Source organism: Arachis ipaensis, chromosome B06, assembly GCF_000816755.2.
Source record: "Arachis ipaensis cultivar K30076 chromosome B06, Araip1.1, whole genome shotgun sequence".
NCBI classification, from domain to species: domain Eukaryota; kingdom Viridiplantae; phylum Streptophyta; class Magnoliopsida; order Fabales; family Fabaceae; genus Arachis; species Arachis ipaensis.
In genome coordinates, this window is record NC_029790.2 from 21,351,255 (window position 1) to 21,367,329 (window position 16,075).

A 16,075-nucleotide genomic window follows, 5' to 3' on the forward strand; every position below is an offset into this window, starting at 1 on the left:
GCATGATGATTATCACACAATGCAAAGAAGAAAAGGAACGAAAACATGATACAGGAGAAGAAAGTAAAGGTAAGGATGATGAATGCATACCGAATAGGTTTCGTAGAGCCTGAATTTTTGCATATACCGTACTTCACCGCCATCACTCAGCTTCTGCTGATGTTGACGATGGTTCTCCATCACCTTCCACCCTGGAGAATCCAGCCCCTCCAAAATATAATGTTTTATTACCAACAATTCAAATTGAATTATTGAAGTTGAACAAGCTTGTTTGTGTCACATGAATCAACAGAGACTCTTCTAGTTCCAGTACACATAAAAAAGAGAGAGAAAAAAGGAGAGACAAGAAAGAAGGATCAGTAGCAGGTGTTTTCGAATAATGAATGAATGCTTAATCCAGCTGAGTGACCCAATGACAATAACAATAACACAGAACTCAGGTTAGCCTTTGGCGGCCACCGGAAAAAGTAATCGGCAAAGGAACTTTCTGAAGTCATTAAATTAAAGACTTCTTTTTTTTTATTTTATCTATAAAACAACTAATTAGACCTATATATTAATACACAGTAATTGGTTTTGTTCTATAAGTAATGTATATTTTATTTTGATCCACTTAGTCAGAGTTGTTAGAGATTGTTTAAATTAAATACAATAATGTTAGGAAATCAAGAGGGTACCAGCCAAAAATTAGTCAAATGTCTTTGGGTGAATCTAAAATCTCTATATGAATGATACTTATATTAGACATTAGGATGTTTCTTCTACTAAATATCGGAATGTTTCTTTTTCATACTAAATGTATGTATTTTTATATATTTTATAAATTTTTTTATATACTAAGAATCGGGATTGTTGAAAGTTCCGTGATCTCCGCCTCTATTTCTCCAACGTATCATTCAAAATTTTAATTTGGGGTGAGGCCAAGCATTTGCTGGCCATAGGGGATTATGTGTTTAGGTAAATCGCTACTGGCAGTAACGATTTCTATAAATATATGAAACAATGTATTTGCGTCTTCAAATTTAAAACAATACAATTACGTATATTTAATGGACAAATAATTTATTTATGTAAATTACCCTTCTCTCTTCTCTCTATAATCATTTATGCACTAGTAATTATAAAAAGTTATCTGATACAACTTTTTAAAACAGTATTTTTACACAATATTTCTTTAAGCAAATAATATGTTAAAAACATTTTCTAAAAATATAATTTTATTGAAAAATAAAAACTTCTTTTATTTAAAACAAATTATCAACTTTTCAATTAAAAAAGATATTTTTATTTTTTCTATATTATTTTTAATGATAAAATATCTCTTTAAAAAGATTTCAAAAATTTAAAATCAATTAGAACTAAGTCTAATCAATCATGGATGCATTTTTCTTTTTCTTAGTGTATTTAATTTCTTTTCTGTAACTTCCTCAACTTCTTGTTTACTCATTATTTTATTTTTTGGAATGTTAATACTTAATTGCAATGTTCTTTGAAAATTAAAATATGTTCATTGGATTAAATGTTTTGAGTTAATTTGTCCGAGTTGAATTGAAGTAGTAACATCGAATAACCAAAATATGAAGAAAAGTGCAATGGTGCTTATGAAAGATTTTTTCAGCATGTGAAAAAAAATACTGGCAAAATGTGAAAAAATGCATGTAAGATCTTGGAAACTATCAGGAGACAAATTCTGTCCAAAAACAGAAGTTACAGCAATTGTAGGATAATAAAATTAGATTAATTCTCAAAACATAAGTGTAATTATGTTATTGGACCCTGTTAGTGTGAAGTTGCGGCCCATTTTTGGAAGTGTATCAATGATATAGATTTTTAGGTCTCGAAAGAAATTGAGAATTCTAAAATAATAAGATTAATAATTGCATGGGCTGGAAACAGACACTACTTGTAATAATAGCATTGGATATTGTATTAGGAGTAATAATGAGTTTCTATTTCCCTTTCACTCTGGAGTCTGGAGGCGACAAAGGTTGGGAAAAAAAGATAATTAACACATTGTATAAGTTTACATAACTATTTAAAAAAGAAAACTGTTAAATATGTATCATTCCATATTTTATTTCACTAATTATCCTATATTGTAAACTCTATTTCCAAAACCTAAATTATAAATCCTACTAAGTATTCTTTGTTGATATGCAGGTCTAATATTGCTGACAACGAATTTGGATTAAAGTGCTATTGATGGCGATGACCACCTTATTACAGGAAAATAAAATATGTCTTTAAAAATGTTCTACTATTATTGTATTAGTCCGGTTATATTTGTTTGATATCTATTTTTAGACATAGCAATTTTTACTAGCGTAAAAGGTAATAATCCAATAGAATTAAGAAAAATTTAGCTTATGTCGTGAATAGATATTTTTTTCACTAATATTTTAAACAAACTCAAATTTCAATTGATTTTAATCAACAATTTATAATCTGGTTATTAATGAATAAGTATATAAAATTTTAGTATCTTTTCATAATTAAAATACTATTTAAAAAGAATTATTATGCGTTTTTACTATATAATTAATCATTAGCATTTAAAATAATAAGGAACGATATAGTTCAGTGGCAACGAGAGCATTTGGGCACAAAGAAGTTTTACGTTTGAACCACAAGTTAATAAATTTTAGAACTCTATCTTCAACAGTTCGCTTGAACCGATTTTTACTAATTTTGAACGATTTTTAATTTTGACTGGATATTATTCTTAACCGGATAAAAAATTGAATCGCATCGATTAGAAATCTACTTCACCAATTTTTTGGTCGAGCCGATTCCTACCATTAACATTGAATAGAGATCAGGTGATGTATAATGACTGGTTAAATGAGTAAGACAGAAAAACAAGAAACAACGGTGCATAATATAAGACAATTACGTTATTTTAAATAAGTAAATAAAAAGACTAAAAATAAATTTTTATTTAGATTTCCGTTTTAAATTTACATCTCATGGAGTTTTAAATTTTCAGACACTAAGGGAGTACCCTAACAGCAACCTAATTTCTCCTCTATTCCTCATGCAAAACGTATTCATTATCCTGGGCCGTAATGTCCCAACTGCATCGGTTAGCAAACTCAACTTAACTTCTTACTTCACACTATGTAAACCTTATTTTTTGTCTGGAGTTATTTTTCCCATGTTCAGGCCTAGGCCTAGTCTTCTTAACAAGTTTTCTCAACAATTTCATTCATATCTTTTCTTCATGCAAAACAGACAAAAATATTTTACCTAGCCCAACCTCCTTTCCATGGCCCAGTTAGTCATATTGGTGTCCAGGTCCATATTGCTATAAATAAATATTACAATTACTTTGTTAACATAAATTTATTAGTATTACTTAATGGAATGTTTTAACCAAACATAAGTCACATCTCTTCTGAAGCGCGGGACCCCAATCAGAACGCTCCAAGTACATGCTCCAGCTACCGGGCAGCGGTTCACTCATCAACAGCGCATTCTAGCGTGACACGTTTCATCGGCATATGCAGAAAAATCTATGTCTCAGCACCAGAGAATTTTTCAAATATGAAACATGTAACATCCTAAAGACCTAAATCTATTTTTTTTTTAAAGAAGGATTTAAAGTAGTTATTAGTAGTAAAAAATTTTAATGTATTATTTTAATAAATACATAGCATATATATTTGTTCATACCCTATCTCAAAACATAAGTCAAGCCCAATAAGGTTGAAAGGCCCAACTATAAGGATGGCCTCTAACATTCATCCGACCTCCTATAGAGGTCAGATTCGACGAAAACGGACAGCTCATGCTTACCCACGAAAGTAACTACTTTCCCGAATCTCTCACCCACATCTAGAAGAGAGATCTCAACAACCCTAAGATGAAAGGGCGGTTATCCACGATAAGAAGTGAAACTACTTCAGCGGTGGTTATTGGCTCATTTTCTATAAATACCCTGACACATTGAGGTACATTCAAGTTTCAATACACTTAAACCTGCTAAAACCCTTGCTGACTTAGGCATTAGAGTGCTTTGCAGGTACCACCCCCACCTTCTCACAAACAACTCGGACGATGGGTACAGGACGTGGGATAAGTCGAAACTCACTCCATTGAAGATTCGGGCCTCACTTACAAGCCCAAAGGCAACCCAGTTTCAGGTAACCCTCGAAACATTGGCACCGTTGCCAGGGACCTGGGATTTAGCACTACATGGCGGACGATCAGTATGAAGACGGATGTACAATGTCTGAGCCAAATCAAGAATACCAAGACATGGTCCACAACAACCAAGCACTAGCAATACCTCCTCCAAGAACGTAGGAACCACATGGTGAAGGTCCTTCTGGCGACCAATACCAAAGGAGAATCCCCTCCGAGGTTCGTCTCCCTGAAGGGGAAGAACAACATCATAGCGCTGACATCATAGGATTGCTACATGGATATCAGGGTCGACTTGAGCAATTGGAGTAGGAATTATAGAGACAACGTGAAGCAGAGAGGAGCCTAAGGAACGAGATCAGACGGCGAAGAGAACTGGAGGAGAAGCTCTCAAAGCTGGAATCTAACCTTCGAAGCAAGGATTCCCGCACAGCTCGGGAAGATATAAGAGCCCTGACATGAATCTATACGACGGGACAACTGACCTGAAGCATCACCTCAGCAATTTCAAAAGTCGGATGTACTTGGCCGACGCCTCAGATGTGACTCGCTACAAGGCCTTCCCGAGGACCTTGACCAAAGCAGCCATGAAGTGGTTTGATAGCCTATCCCCTAGGTCGGTTACCAGCTTCGACGACCTTACGCGCAAGTTTCTTACACAATTTTCAATTCAGAAAGATAAGGTTAAGCATGCACCCAGCCTACTCGAAGTCAAACAAGAGGTCGGAGATAGAAAAACTGTGATAGAAAAACTGGCTAGGAAAGGTCGGTTGGATAGATATCTCATAAAAAGATCGGACAATCAAGAAAAAAGAAAAGAGACGATGAAGATACTGGACGAAGAGGTCAACCCCGACAGACCTCGGAACGACATATCCACATGATAGTAGAAGAATTTGCCCGAGGAGGACTGACCAAGTCATCTCGGAAGAGGCATTTAAAAGAAGTCTACCAAGTCGGGAATGATGGACCCGACCTCCTGACAATCTCCTTCACTAGAGAAGACGGACAGGATATTGTACCCGGGCACGACGACCCGATAGTAATCACCATGATCCTTGCCAATGCTCACTTGCACAGAACCTTGGTAGATCAAGAAAGCTCATCAGACATACTTTTCAAGCCGGCATTCGACAAGTTAGGGCTAGAAGAAAAAGAGCTGAAATCCTACCCGGATACTCTTTTCGGGCTAGGAGATACTCCAATCAAACTCTTAGGGTTCATTTTCCTACATACCACCTTTGGGAAAGGGCTGAGATCAAGAACCCTAAGTGTGGACTACATTGTTGTGGATGTAGCTTTAGCCAACAATTCCCTAATCGACAGAACAACTCTAAATCGGTTGGGAGTCGTGGCCTCTACTCCTCACCTCTGTATGAAGTTTCGAACAAAGGAGGGAATTACCACTGTTAAGGGAGACCAAAAGCTGACGAGAAAATGTTACAATGAAAGCCTGAATTTACGAAACAAGGGCAAAGAAGTCAATACAATTGAACTCGGAGGAGTACGAGTGAAGGAAGAACTACATCCACAGCCTGAAGAAAGGACGGAGCTAGTCCAGATTGCAGAAGAGGTCGGAAAGGACACTAACATAGGAGCCAATATGAGAACGAAACTAAAAAACGATTTCATAAAACTCCTAAAAGAGAATTCTGATCTCTTTGCTTAGAAGGCTGCCAACATGCCCAAAATAGACCTGGAACTCATGACACACAAGCTGGCGGTCTATCCCGGGTTTCGACCTGTCCAACAAAGAAGACGAAAGCTCGGACTAGAATGAGCTCAAGTGGTCGAAGAGCAAGTTCAAGCTTTGTTAGAGGCCGGATTCATCAGGGAAGTCAACTATCCGACATGACTGGCGAACGTAGTGTTGGTAAAAAAGTAAAACGGAAAGTGGAGAATGTGTGTTGACTACACCGACCTCAACAAAGCATGTCCAAAAGACCCCTACCTACTTCCCAATATAAATGCTTTGGTGGACTCTAGCTCGAGATACCAGTATCTATCATTCATGGATGCCTATCCGGGATACAATCAAATTCCGATGTATAAGTCGGATTAAGAAAAGACAGCCTTCATCACACCCAGAGTGAATTACTGTTACGTGTTCATGCCATTTGGATTAAAAAATGTAGGTGCCACATATCAAAGGTTGATGAACAAGATGTTTGCACCCCACCTTGAAAGCTTAATGAAAGTGTACGTAGACGATATGTTGGTAAAAACCAAGGATGAGGCAAACCTCCTGACTGACCTCTCCCAAGTCTTCAATACTATAAGAAGGCATGTGATGAGATTAAATCCTGCAAAATGCACATTTGCAGTAGAGGCAGAAAAATGTTTAGGATTTATGCTCACACAGAGAAAAATTGAGGCTAACCCTAACAAATGTAAAGCAATCATAGAAATGAGGAGTCCGACCTGCATAAAAGAAGTCCAACAGTTGAATGGATGACTTGCAGTTTTATCCATATTTCTGGCAGAATCAGCCTTGAGATCCTTGCCACTTTTTTCTCTACTAAGAAAAGGGTGCCAATTTGAGTGGACCCCTGAGTGTGAAGAAGCTTTCCAAGAATTTAAAAAGTTCTTAAGTCAGCCACTAGTCCTTACCCGGCCTAAAGCGGGAGAGGACCTTGTAATGTACCTAGCTGTCGCTGAGAAAATAGTAGCGTCGGTACTAGTTCGAGAACATGAGGTCGGACAGCATCCAGTTTATTTCACCAGCAAAGTCCTACAAGGATCCGAGTTGAGGTATCAAAAAATAGAAAAATTTGCATACGCCTTAATTCTGGCATCCAGGAGACTCCGACCTTATTTTCAAGCTCACACCATACGAGTCCGAATGAACCAGCCCATGAATCAAATTCTTCAAAAAACAGACATTGCAGGTTGAATGGTTCAATAGGCTATAGAACTATCTGAGTTCGACTTGAGATACGAAACTCGGACAGCAATTAAAGCCCAATGCCTTACCGACTTCTCGGTAGAATACACAAGCGACAACAGCGAAGCCTCTATGACCTGGAGCCTTTATGTAGATGGATCATCTAATAAAGTTGAAAGCGGCGCTGGCATCATCTTAGTGAGTGAAGAGGGGACTCAAATAGAGGTCTCCCTGAAGTTTGAATTCCCTGCTTCCAATAACCAGGCCGAATATGAAGCCTTAATCGCAGGCTTGAAACTCACCAAAGAAATCGGTGCGACAAAGGTAATAGTCTTCAATGACTCGCAAGTAGTAACTTCTCAAATTAATGGAGAATACCAGGAAAAGGATTCTAATATGAAAAGGTACTTAGAAAAAACACTTGAGCATCTTAGGCAATTTCTTTAGACCGAGGTCAGGCACATAACTCAGAAACTCAACAGCAGAGCCGATGCCCTCTCCAAGTGAGCAAGTATCAAGCCTAGAGGAAATAACAGAAGTTTGATACAAGAGACTCTTCAGGAGCCCTCAGTTACGAAGACGGGTAACAAATTGGACGTTCTACCTGTTTCGGGCTTAAACCTCGGATGGATGACCCCTTTAGTTGAATACCTGAAATTTGACATTCTTCCCGAGAAACAGAAAGAAGCCAAGAAACTTCAGAGGGAAGCACAGAACTACACTTTGGTACAAAACGTCCTTTATAAAAGAGGGGTATCTACACCATTATTAAAGTGTGTTCCTACCTCTAAGATAGAGGAAGTCCTGGAAGAAGTGCACAATAGCATTTGTAGGAATCACCTCGGAGCAAGGTCTTTAGCCAGGAAGGTGATCCGAGCTAGGTTCTTTTGGACGACCTTACAAAAGGACGCCACCAACTTTGTTAAAAAGTGTCAACCCTGTCAGATGTATGCGAACTTTCACACTGCTCCCCCGAAGAGCTCATTAGTGTAACATCTCCTTGGCCTTTCGTGAAATGAGAATTGGACCTACTCGGACCCTTTCTCCAAACTCCTGGACAGGTCAAATACTTGATTGTGGGAGTGGATTACTTCACCAAGTAGATAGAAGCAGAGCCATTGGCCACTATCACAGCTCAAAGAAGTCGGAGATTCCTGTACAAGAATATTATTACACGATTTGGAGTCCCTCACTCCATTACCACAAATAATAGTACACAGTTTACCAACACAACATTCAGAAATTTGGTAGCCAGTATGAAGATTAAGCATCAATTTACATCAGTAGAGTATCCTCAAGCTAATAGGCAGGCTGAAGCTGGCAAAAAAGTTATATTGGCAGGGTTAAAAAAGAGGTTGCAGGATACGAAGGGAGCTTGGGTTGAAGAGCTCCCTCAAGTCCTATGGGTTTATAGAACAACACCTCACTCCACAACTAGAGAAACACCCTTCCGACTTGCATATGTAATAGAAGCCATGATCCCAGTAGAGATCAATGATAAAAATCCAATGGTGAGTTTTTATGATGAAGTCGGCAACACCCAAGCCCAAAAAGAAGAACTCAAACTGCTTCCAGAAGTCCGAGAACAAGCACGGATAAGAAAAGCCGCGTTAAAGCAAAGGATGGCAAGTAGATACAATAAAAAATTCATTCGAAGAAGCTTCACCACAAACGACTTAGTCTTGATACGAAATGACATCGGAGTAAACAAGTCAGGCGAAGGGAAGCTTGCCGCAAACTGGAAAGGACCTTTCAAGGTAACTGAAGTCTTGGAAAAATGTTACTACAAGGTATCCGACTTGAGTGGAGCCGAGCTTCCCAGGTCGTGGCATGCTTGCAACTTAAAGAGATATTATAGCTAGAAGCGTATTCCATTCCCTGATGTACTCTTTTTCCCGACTTCATGGTTTTTTCCCGAGAAGGATTTTCTTGAAGGGGGGTTTTAATGAGGTATCAAGCGGAGGCTAGGGGCAAGAATTCAACTCCCTTGGTAGCAAAAGCATTTCTTGTAACATAGGTTTTTTAATAAAACAATATTTCCTTTTTCAATTCCATTATTATTTCTACGACACGCATTGACTTAAACTTGAAAAACGCGAAAATCCGTTGTCCGACTTATGTGGTCGGCAAGATGAAGCGACGAGTTACAAGTCGGTGTAAAGAGGGTATAAAAGACAATCATATGAAACTCGAACGTAAACGACTTATAAGTTGGTAAGCGCCCGAGCAAAACAAAATGCATCGCAAAAATATCCTAACTTATGAAAACAACTCAATAATAAAATTAAGTTGAGCGCTCACAATAAGTAATGGAAAAGGAAAATCCTTGAAAAATCCAAGATAAGGGCTTCCAAAAGCTTTCACGAAAGCCTCTCAAAGAGCCTAACAGAAGAGAAAAACCTTGAGAAATACAAGATACTTAATGAAGGGTTACGTCAAAGCCTCATAAACAGTAACAAATGAGCCATGTTACGAAGACGAGCCTAATTAAATCCTAAAAAGAAAGGATAAAATGCTAAGGAGCCTCAAAAGAGCCCCATCAAATACTATTAAAGAGCCTCATCAACTCCATAACCGCTGTACGATCAAGACCAACGTAATAAATCTTTGAAGGGAAATTCAAAAACCTTTCAAAATTAACCACAACCACTTAAGAGCAAAGGATAAATCCTATTAAAAAGGATAAATAAACGAAATAACAGTTGTTAAAAAATCCTTTCCAAAAGGATCAAAGTCAACAGCAAGCATACCAAAGAAATATTCAAAATATACATAAAAGTGTTCATAAAAAAGGTCCCACAAGTAAGACCTTAATAAAAATATTAAACGGCCAATAAGAGGATTCTGGTCATCAGCCGGAGAGGAGGTTGGATCAGCAGCAGAAGTCGGAGGGGTCGGAAGAATCTCTTCAGAGGGCACAACCTCAGGCTGACTCAAAGAACTCGGAGGGACTTCCGAGGAGGTGGCAACTTCTCGAGGAGGAGATTCAACCCAACATTGCCCAGTAGTTTTCAGCTCTGAGTCAGTAAGAGGCTGGGGAAGAAAGACGATCTCCCCCTCAACCACAATTTTGTCAGAGTGAAGGGGAGACAAGTCAAGGTCGGGAGCAAGAACCCGAACCTGATTCTTCAACGCTTCAAACACCTCCTCTGTCCCTTTCAGCAATCGACTCCTCCAAATCTATATAACTCCCCCTGAGCTGCTCCATTTGCCTCTTTAGCTCCAGATTCTCCCTGAAGACCCTAGTATGATTCTCTTGAGCCTTCTTTAGTAACCCCTCAGCCAAAGCATAGGAAGCAGCAGACTCCCTCTCCCTATCCCGAGCTTTGAAGAGCTCGGCCTCCAAACTTATTTTCTCCTCTTCCATCCCTTTCTCAGCCTCCCTAAGAGTTGCCACCTCATCCCGAAAGGCCTCCAAGGAATGCTGAGTAGCATTTAGAGGAGCCTTCTCAAACTCTTTAAGGAGGATAGAGCATACTCCAGCATCATCCATAGCAATAAAACTATGGGAAGAATGTGCCTCTCGCAAAATTTCACCCCATCAAATCCAGCGTCATCAATACTAAGGACGCTGGATTCTGAAGTGTTCCTCTTTTTAGAGGTCGGCTCCGAGAAGGGAGGGACTAGAGGAGTAAGAACTAAAGAAGGAGGTGAAAGAGGAGGAGGAAGAGGAGGGTTTACCGACTTGTTCTGAGGACGTCCCTGAATTAGACTTAGTCGGAGAGGATGTATTTGACTTGCTACTCTCCTGCAGTTGAGTGGCTCGGGCACGGGCGTTTCTCTTTGCCTCCTGGATCTTCTGGTATGCTTTAGACCCACTTTTCATTTTTTCTACAAAAAGAAATGAAAGGAGATCAATAAACAAGTTGGAGAAACAAATAATTACCTACAAAATTAAAAAAAGGGGAGTCTACTTAGCTCGGTACGGACATAGCTCGGGGTCCCGAGATGAATTTTTTTGGTGTCGAGGTTTGGAGCCCATCCCCAAGTCTCTCGGAAGAATTCGACTACAGCCTCTTCGACTTCATCCAAATCCACCAAATTATATTTTTCAACAGAGGCTGCCTCTATCCAGTATAGTGGGAAGCGAGGCTCATTATTCTCGTTTAGAAACAAGGGATGGTGACCCTCTACGGCTCGGACTTTGAAAAAGAAATTCTTAAAATCATGGAAGGATTCGTCAAAAATAGAAAAGACTTTCCGACCTTGAATGACTCGGAAGGAAACCCATTGTTACTTATTTTTATTAGAAGTAGCGCTGAAAGGCTTGGTAAGATGAAACAGAAAGAAAAATATCTGTAAAAAAATCGGAAAACCAAGCTCGCGACTGATAAGCTGGCAGATTTTCATGAAACTCCAAGAATTTGGGTGCAATTAGGAAGGAGCAACTCTATAGTAAAAAAGGACTTCGGTTTCAAAATCAGAAAAAGGAAACGTCACCCCAAGTCGGGTGAAAAGACAATCATACATAAAAATGAAAGAGGACTTAGAATCTACAACTCTGTCAAAGCAGACTCGGTCCTCTAGGTCAGGGGCAACTAACTCGTACTTCACCTCGTCCTCCCCAGAACTACAGAACCTATGGTGCTTTTGAAACGCATCCACAAAAACACTATCTACTAAAGGAATTTCGCAAAGAACTGAGACATCTACTCATCTCAACAAATCCTCAGGAACCCTCAAAGATATTTTGGAAACAGAAGGACGAGACATATAGGATGGTATACCTACATTACACAAAAAGAAAAAGAATCATTACAAACAAGTTCGAAACAGAGGTAGTTTCTTTAAAAGAGCAACCCATAGCCACAAAGAAATAATCTTTTGAAGGAAAAGCGAAGGTCTCTAATACATAAAACACTGAAACAAAAATAAAGATACATAAAAACTATATAGAATCTCTCAACAAACACCTAGTCCATCAAGCAGAGATCACAAAAATAGTGAAAACACTATAAAAGTATAGCAGTAAGAAACTAACCTTTCTTTGGGAAATAACGAAGGGAGGAGAGTTTTCAACAGAGGAGAAGCGAACGTCTTGAGGCACCAAATGCTGGAAAACGAAAGGGCTGGAGGAAGACAAAGAAAGCACGAAAGAGAGAAGAAAGTTCATAGAGGAAGACGAAAAAGAAGAAAGAGAAAAAAGGGGGGGAGTATTTATAAGGCACTAGGGGCAAAACTGTAAAAAACGCTACTCATTTAAAGAGTGTGCCGTTACCAATGTAACTGCCCCCCACGTGTTAATGCAAAAAGCCAACGGACGCGACGGTTGGCAACCCGAAATCACGTCGGTTTTTACTTCGAAATCACGTCGGTTTTTTGACTTGAAGGAAGATACCAACCTGAACATCTCCGACTCACTCTATACTTGAATCCAACTCGCAGCGAAGAAGCCAGACTCAAGTAGAGACACTGTTCATACCCTGGCCCAAAACATAAGCCAAGTCCAATAAGGTTGAAAGACCGAACTACAAGGATGACCTCTAACACTCACCCGATCTCCTAATCTCCTATAGAGGTCGGATTCGACAAAAACGGACAGCTCATGCTTACCCACGAAAGTAACTACTTTCCCGAATCTCTCACCTACTTCTAGAAGAGAGATCTCAACAACCCTAAAATAAATGAGCGGTTATCCACCATAAAAAGTGGAACTACTTCAGCAGTGGTTATTGGCTCTTCTCCTATAAATACCCTGACACACTCAGGTACATTCAAATTCCAATACATTTAGACCTGCTAAAACCCTTGCTGACTTAGACATTAGAATGCTTTGCAGGTACCATCCCCTACCTTCTCACAAACAACTCGGACGACAGGTACAGGATATAGGACAAGTCGAAACTCACTCCATTGAAGATTTGGACCTCACTTACAAGCCAAAGACAACCCTTCAGGTAACCCTCGGAACAATATTCAAAATTAAAATGTGTTTCTTTATAAAACCTTTCTCAATTTATAACATTTCACAGGCTCTAAAAACACAATATTAGATAAATCCTCGAAAGAAATAGATATGTAGCATACGAATGATACAAATAGATTTTTTCTTTTAAGCCATAAGCCCATAACACGTATCGAATTATATAGATAAGGTTAAGATATGGATGAAAATTCAAAGAAAGATGCACTGATTTGAGGATATTAGTTAAAAGTGGTAAAAGAAAGAAGTTACACTTTCCACTACATTAGAATTAGATGCATAAAAAAAATAAAATACTAATATTTAATGTGTAATTTCTATTAAAAAAAGAATCCACTGGTAATATTCTTGGAAAAATCCTTAATTAATTTCATAAAGTAAAAGCTTGTGATCGACGAACTGAGCTTTTGTTAAAATACTGACTGATGATCCAACACAGGCAACCATCACAAGAAGAGAGCTCCTCATGTGCTGCTACCTGCTAGTGGTAATGGTTTTTATTCGTTCATATTGTTGGCCAAAACATGTGCAGTGTCACCATTCACACAAGCAGCAGCTAACGAAATCTATCAGCCCAGATAGAGAACTCCCTCTAGATATTGGCAGACAAAGAAAAGGAACTAATATCCTCTTCAATGATTTATTTAACTGACTCGGATAAGAATTGTTACAAGTTACAGATCCATACAGCCAGAAATACCACATGGATCAAATCCAAAACCAACCCAAATCAAAAGGGAAAAGGAAAATTGAAAAAACAATAGGTTAACAATTAAAAGTCAAGTCAAGTCAAGACAGTGACACAGATAATACACAATCACCCTTATGAACATCAAATTGAAAATCCCCAAAAACGCAAGTTCCTTGACAAGGCGAAAGTAGCCTATATGACCATATATTGTCTCATACTTCTTTAGCTACAAGAGAATGACCTTCACACATGGTTAAAGCTCAGTCTTGCTTTAACTCCATCTTCAACAAAGAGGACAATCATTCCTGAAAGCAACACAATGTCTAATAACATCTTGTTCATTTTTTAGACGCATTCAGGGATGCACATAGCAACGAAAATAAAACAACAATTGCGGAAAGAAAATGAAAATTACTAACTTGTAGCTTTATTTACAAAAACAGAGAGACCAATAGCTGCTCAGAACACACCACCAGACATGGAAGGAATGTCATCAAAGCTCCACAGGTTCATCAGGTTTTCACCATTCTGAGTGGTGTCTCCAGCTAGCAAAGATTCCAATGAAGTATCATCCCAGCTCCCTTCAAGAAAAGGCATCTGAAAGAATTTCAAATCGGATTCAATATCCACAAGCTCCTCAGACAGTGTCTTTGAAGAATCATCTTTCACAGGTACCACATCCTGTGAGATAGACTGCAGATTTTTCTGTTGGTTAGCATCTTGCTCAAAAGGAGATTCCCCTTCCAGAGCAGCAGAAAGCATGGATGAGATCTCGGGAGTCTTTGGGGCCTGTTCACCCCAGCGAAGATCTGAATAATCAAATGTATTACTCCCCTGATCCGAGCTGAAGTAAAGGGTCACATCATCAGGTGAGGTAAGGGATGTGAAACCATTTCCACCCTCAGGAATGGAGTCCATGTTAGCAGTCTGGTTAACCAGTGGTTTCTGTTCAAACCCATCCAGAGGACCATAGTTCTCCATATTGTTACCAACACTGAATTTATGACTCAGATTGGGCTGAACAGCATTCAGATTTGGCCTGGCACGTTTCGGAGGAGTGCGTGGTGCCTCTTCAGGGAAATTCACCTTGGCTTTCTTGCCACGAATCCTCCGTGCTTCAGCATCATAAGCTCTGGCAGCCTCTTCAGCAGTGCTGAAGGTTCCTAGCCAGACACGAACACCCTTTCTTGGATCACGGATCTCAGCTGCCCATTTCCCCCAAGGACGCTGACGGATTCCCCTATACTGATTCTTCCTCTTTCTCTTTGCAGACTTCTCAGATTGTGCTTTGACCGCCACAGATTTTCCAGCTGGAGGTCCATCAGTATAAAAAGGGTCGGTTAAGGATAATCAACACTCAGAAACAGGTAAAAGAATTATATAATTACACACAACCAAATGATCATTTTCTTAATGATTCCCAGAAACCATTTGAGGACATTAAACTAGAAGTTGACACTGGGTTACAAGGAAATCAGCAACATAACTACATAAGCAAAAAGGCTATGATGGATAGCATCATGAAATTGAGCATCATTTGTACACCAATACAACCAAAAATAATCATTCCCACAGGATTCATAAAGTTAGCCCCAAACTCAAAATCAGTTGAAAAAAGCCCGGATTCTTGTATAAATGATGGTCAAAACAACCAGAAAAGCAGAAAAATTAGTGCGCACAATTTTTATAAACCCATAAAGAGATTATTCCAGAAAACAACACAAGATCAGTTAAAGTTAAAACCCTAAATCTGTCTCGCAGATCTAAAACTAGATAAATCCGGCGCTAATTATCAACTTCACAGAAATTAAAAAAAAAAAAAGAACACAGATCAGAAAATTATTAGACAGAAATTTTAAAAATAATATGAATTCAATAGAATAATAAGTTATTGAAAAAAAAAAACAAAGAAAAAAATATCAGTCAAAATCAGTGAAGAGTGATAAAATTATGAAAAGAGATCTAGAGAGAGATACCACCACGGGATATGGACTTGGGAGCTTTGGCGGCGGCGAAAGCAAAGGGCTTGGCATCATCCTCATCGTCGTCAATGTCGATGTCGGAGTCGTCCTTGAATTCCCTGAAATCGGCCTCGAAATCATCGTCGAGGTCGATCACCGCTGCCTTCGGCACGCGCTTCCCTGAGCTGCCTTTCTTCAGGTCAGGCCACAGGTACTCCGCGGTGAGCCGGCGAGACCTAGCTGTCACCGCCGCCGCCGCCGGAATGAAGTCGGAGATAATAGCACCTCCACACATCTCACTGGCCGATCAGATTATTTTGAAGGACAAAAAGCTCAAACTTTGTTAGAACGAAGCACAGGTCAGGTCAGAGCTCACAACAATGGCTTTTCCTTTGGTTGAACGAATACTTTGACAAAAATGAAGGCTTTTCTTTTCTTTTCTCCCTTTTTCCTTCTCAATTAATATCTCAGGG

General features: G+C 39.1%; 2 protein-coding genes across 6 annotated transcripts in view; both read right to left on the reverse strand.

Moving 5' to 3' along the window:
- Nucleotides 1-528, reverse strand: part of LOC107646156 (phosphoinositide phosphatase SAC2) — a 10,664-nt gene extending 10,136 nt beyond the window's left edge. For both annotated transcript variants that reach the window (XM_016350352.2, XM_016350351.2), the window contains exon 1: nucleotides 91-528. In XM_016350352.2, the coding sequence (XP_016205838.1) occupies nucleotides 91-180 (90 nt within the window). In that variant the 5' untranslated portion in view covers nucleotides 181-528. The remainder of the gene's footprint in view (nucleotides 1-90) is intronic.
- Nucleotides 13,550-16,069, reverse strand: LOC107646157 (ethylene-responsive transcription factor RAP2-12). Of its 4 annotated transcripts, XM_016350355.2 has the most exons (3): nucleotides 15,618-16,069; nucleotides 14,061-14,951; nucleotides 13,550-13,946 (listed from the first exon to the last, which is right to left on the reverse strand). In XM_016350355.2, the coding sequence occupies exons 1-2, from the start codon at nucleotides 15,895-15,897 to the stop codon at nucleotides 14,101-14,103; spliced, it is 1,131 nt and encodes a 376-aa protein (XP_016205841.1). In that variant the 5' UTR covers nucleotides 15,898-16,069; the 3' UTR covers nucleotides 13,550-13,946; nucleotides 14,061-14,100. The 4 variants fall into 4 exon arrangements, with proteins under 4 accessions (XP_016205841.1, XP_016205843.1, XP_016205842.1 ...); XM_016350357.2 differs by having other exon boundaries at nucleotides 13,550-14,951; nucleotides 15,624-16,069; XM_016350356.1 differs by having other exon boundaries at nucleotides 13,550-14,951; nucleotides 15,621-16,069.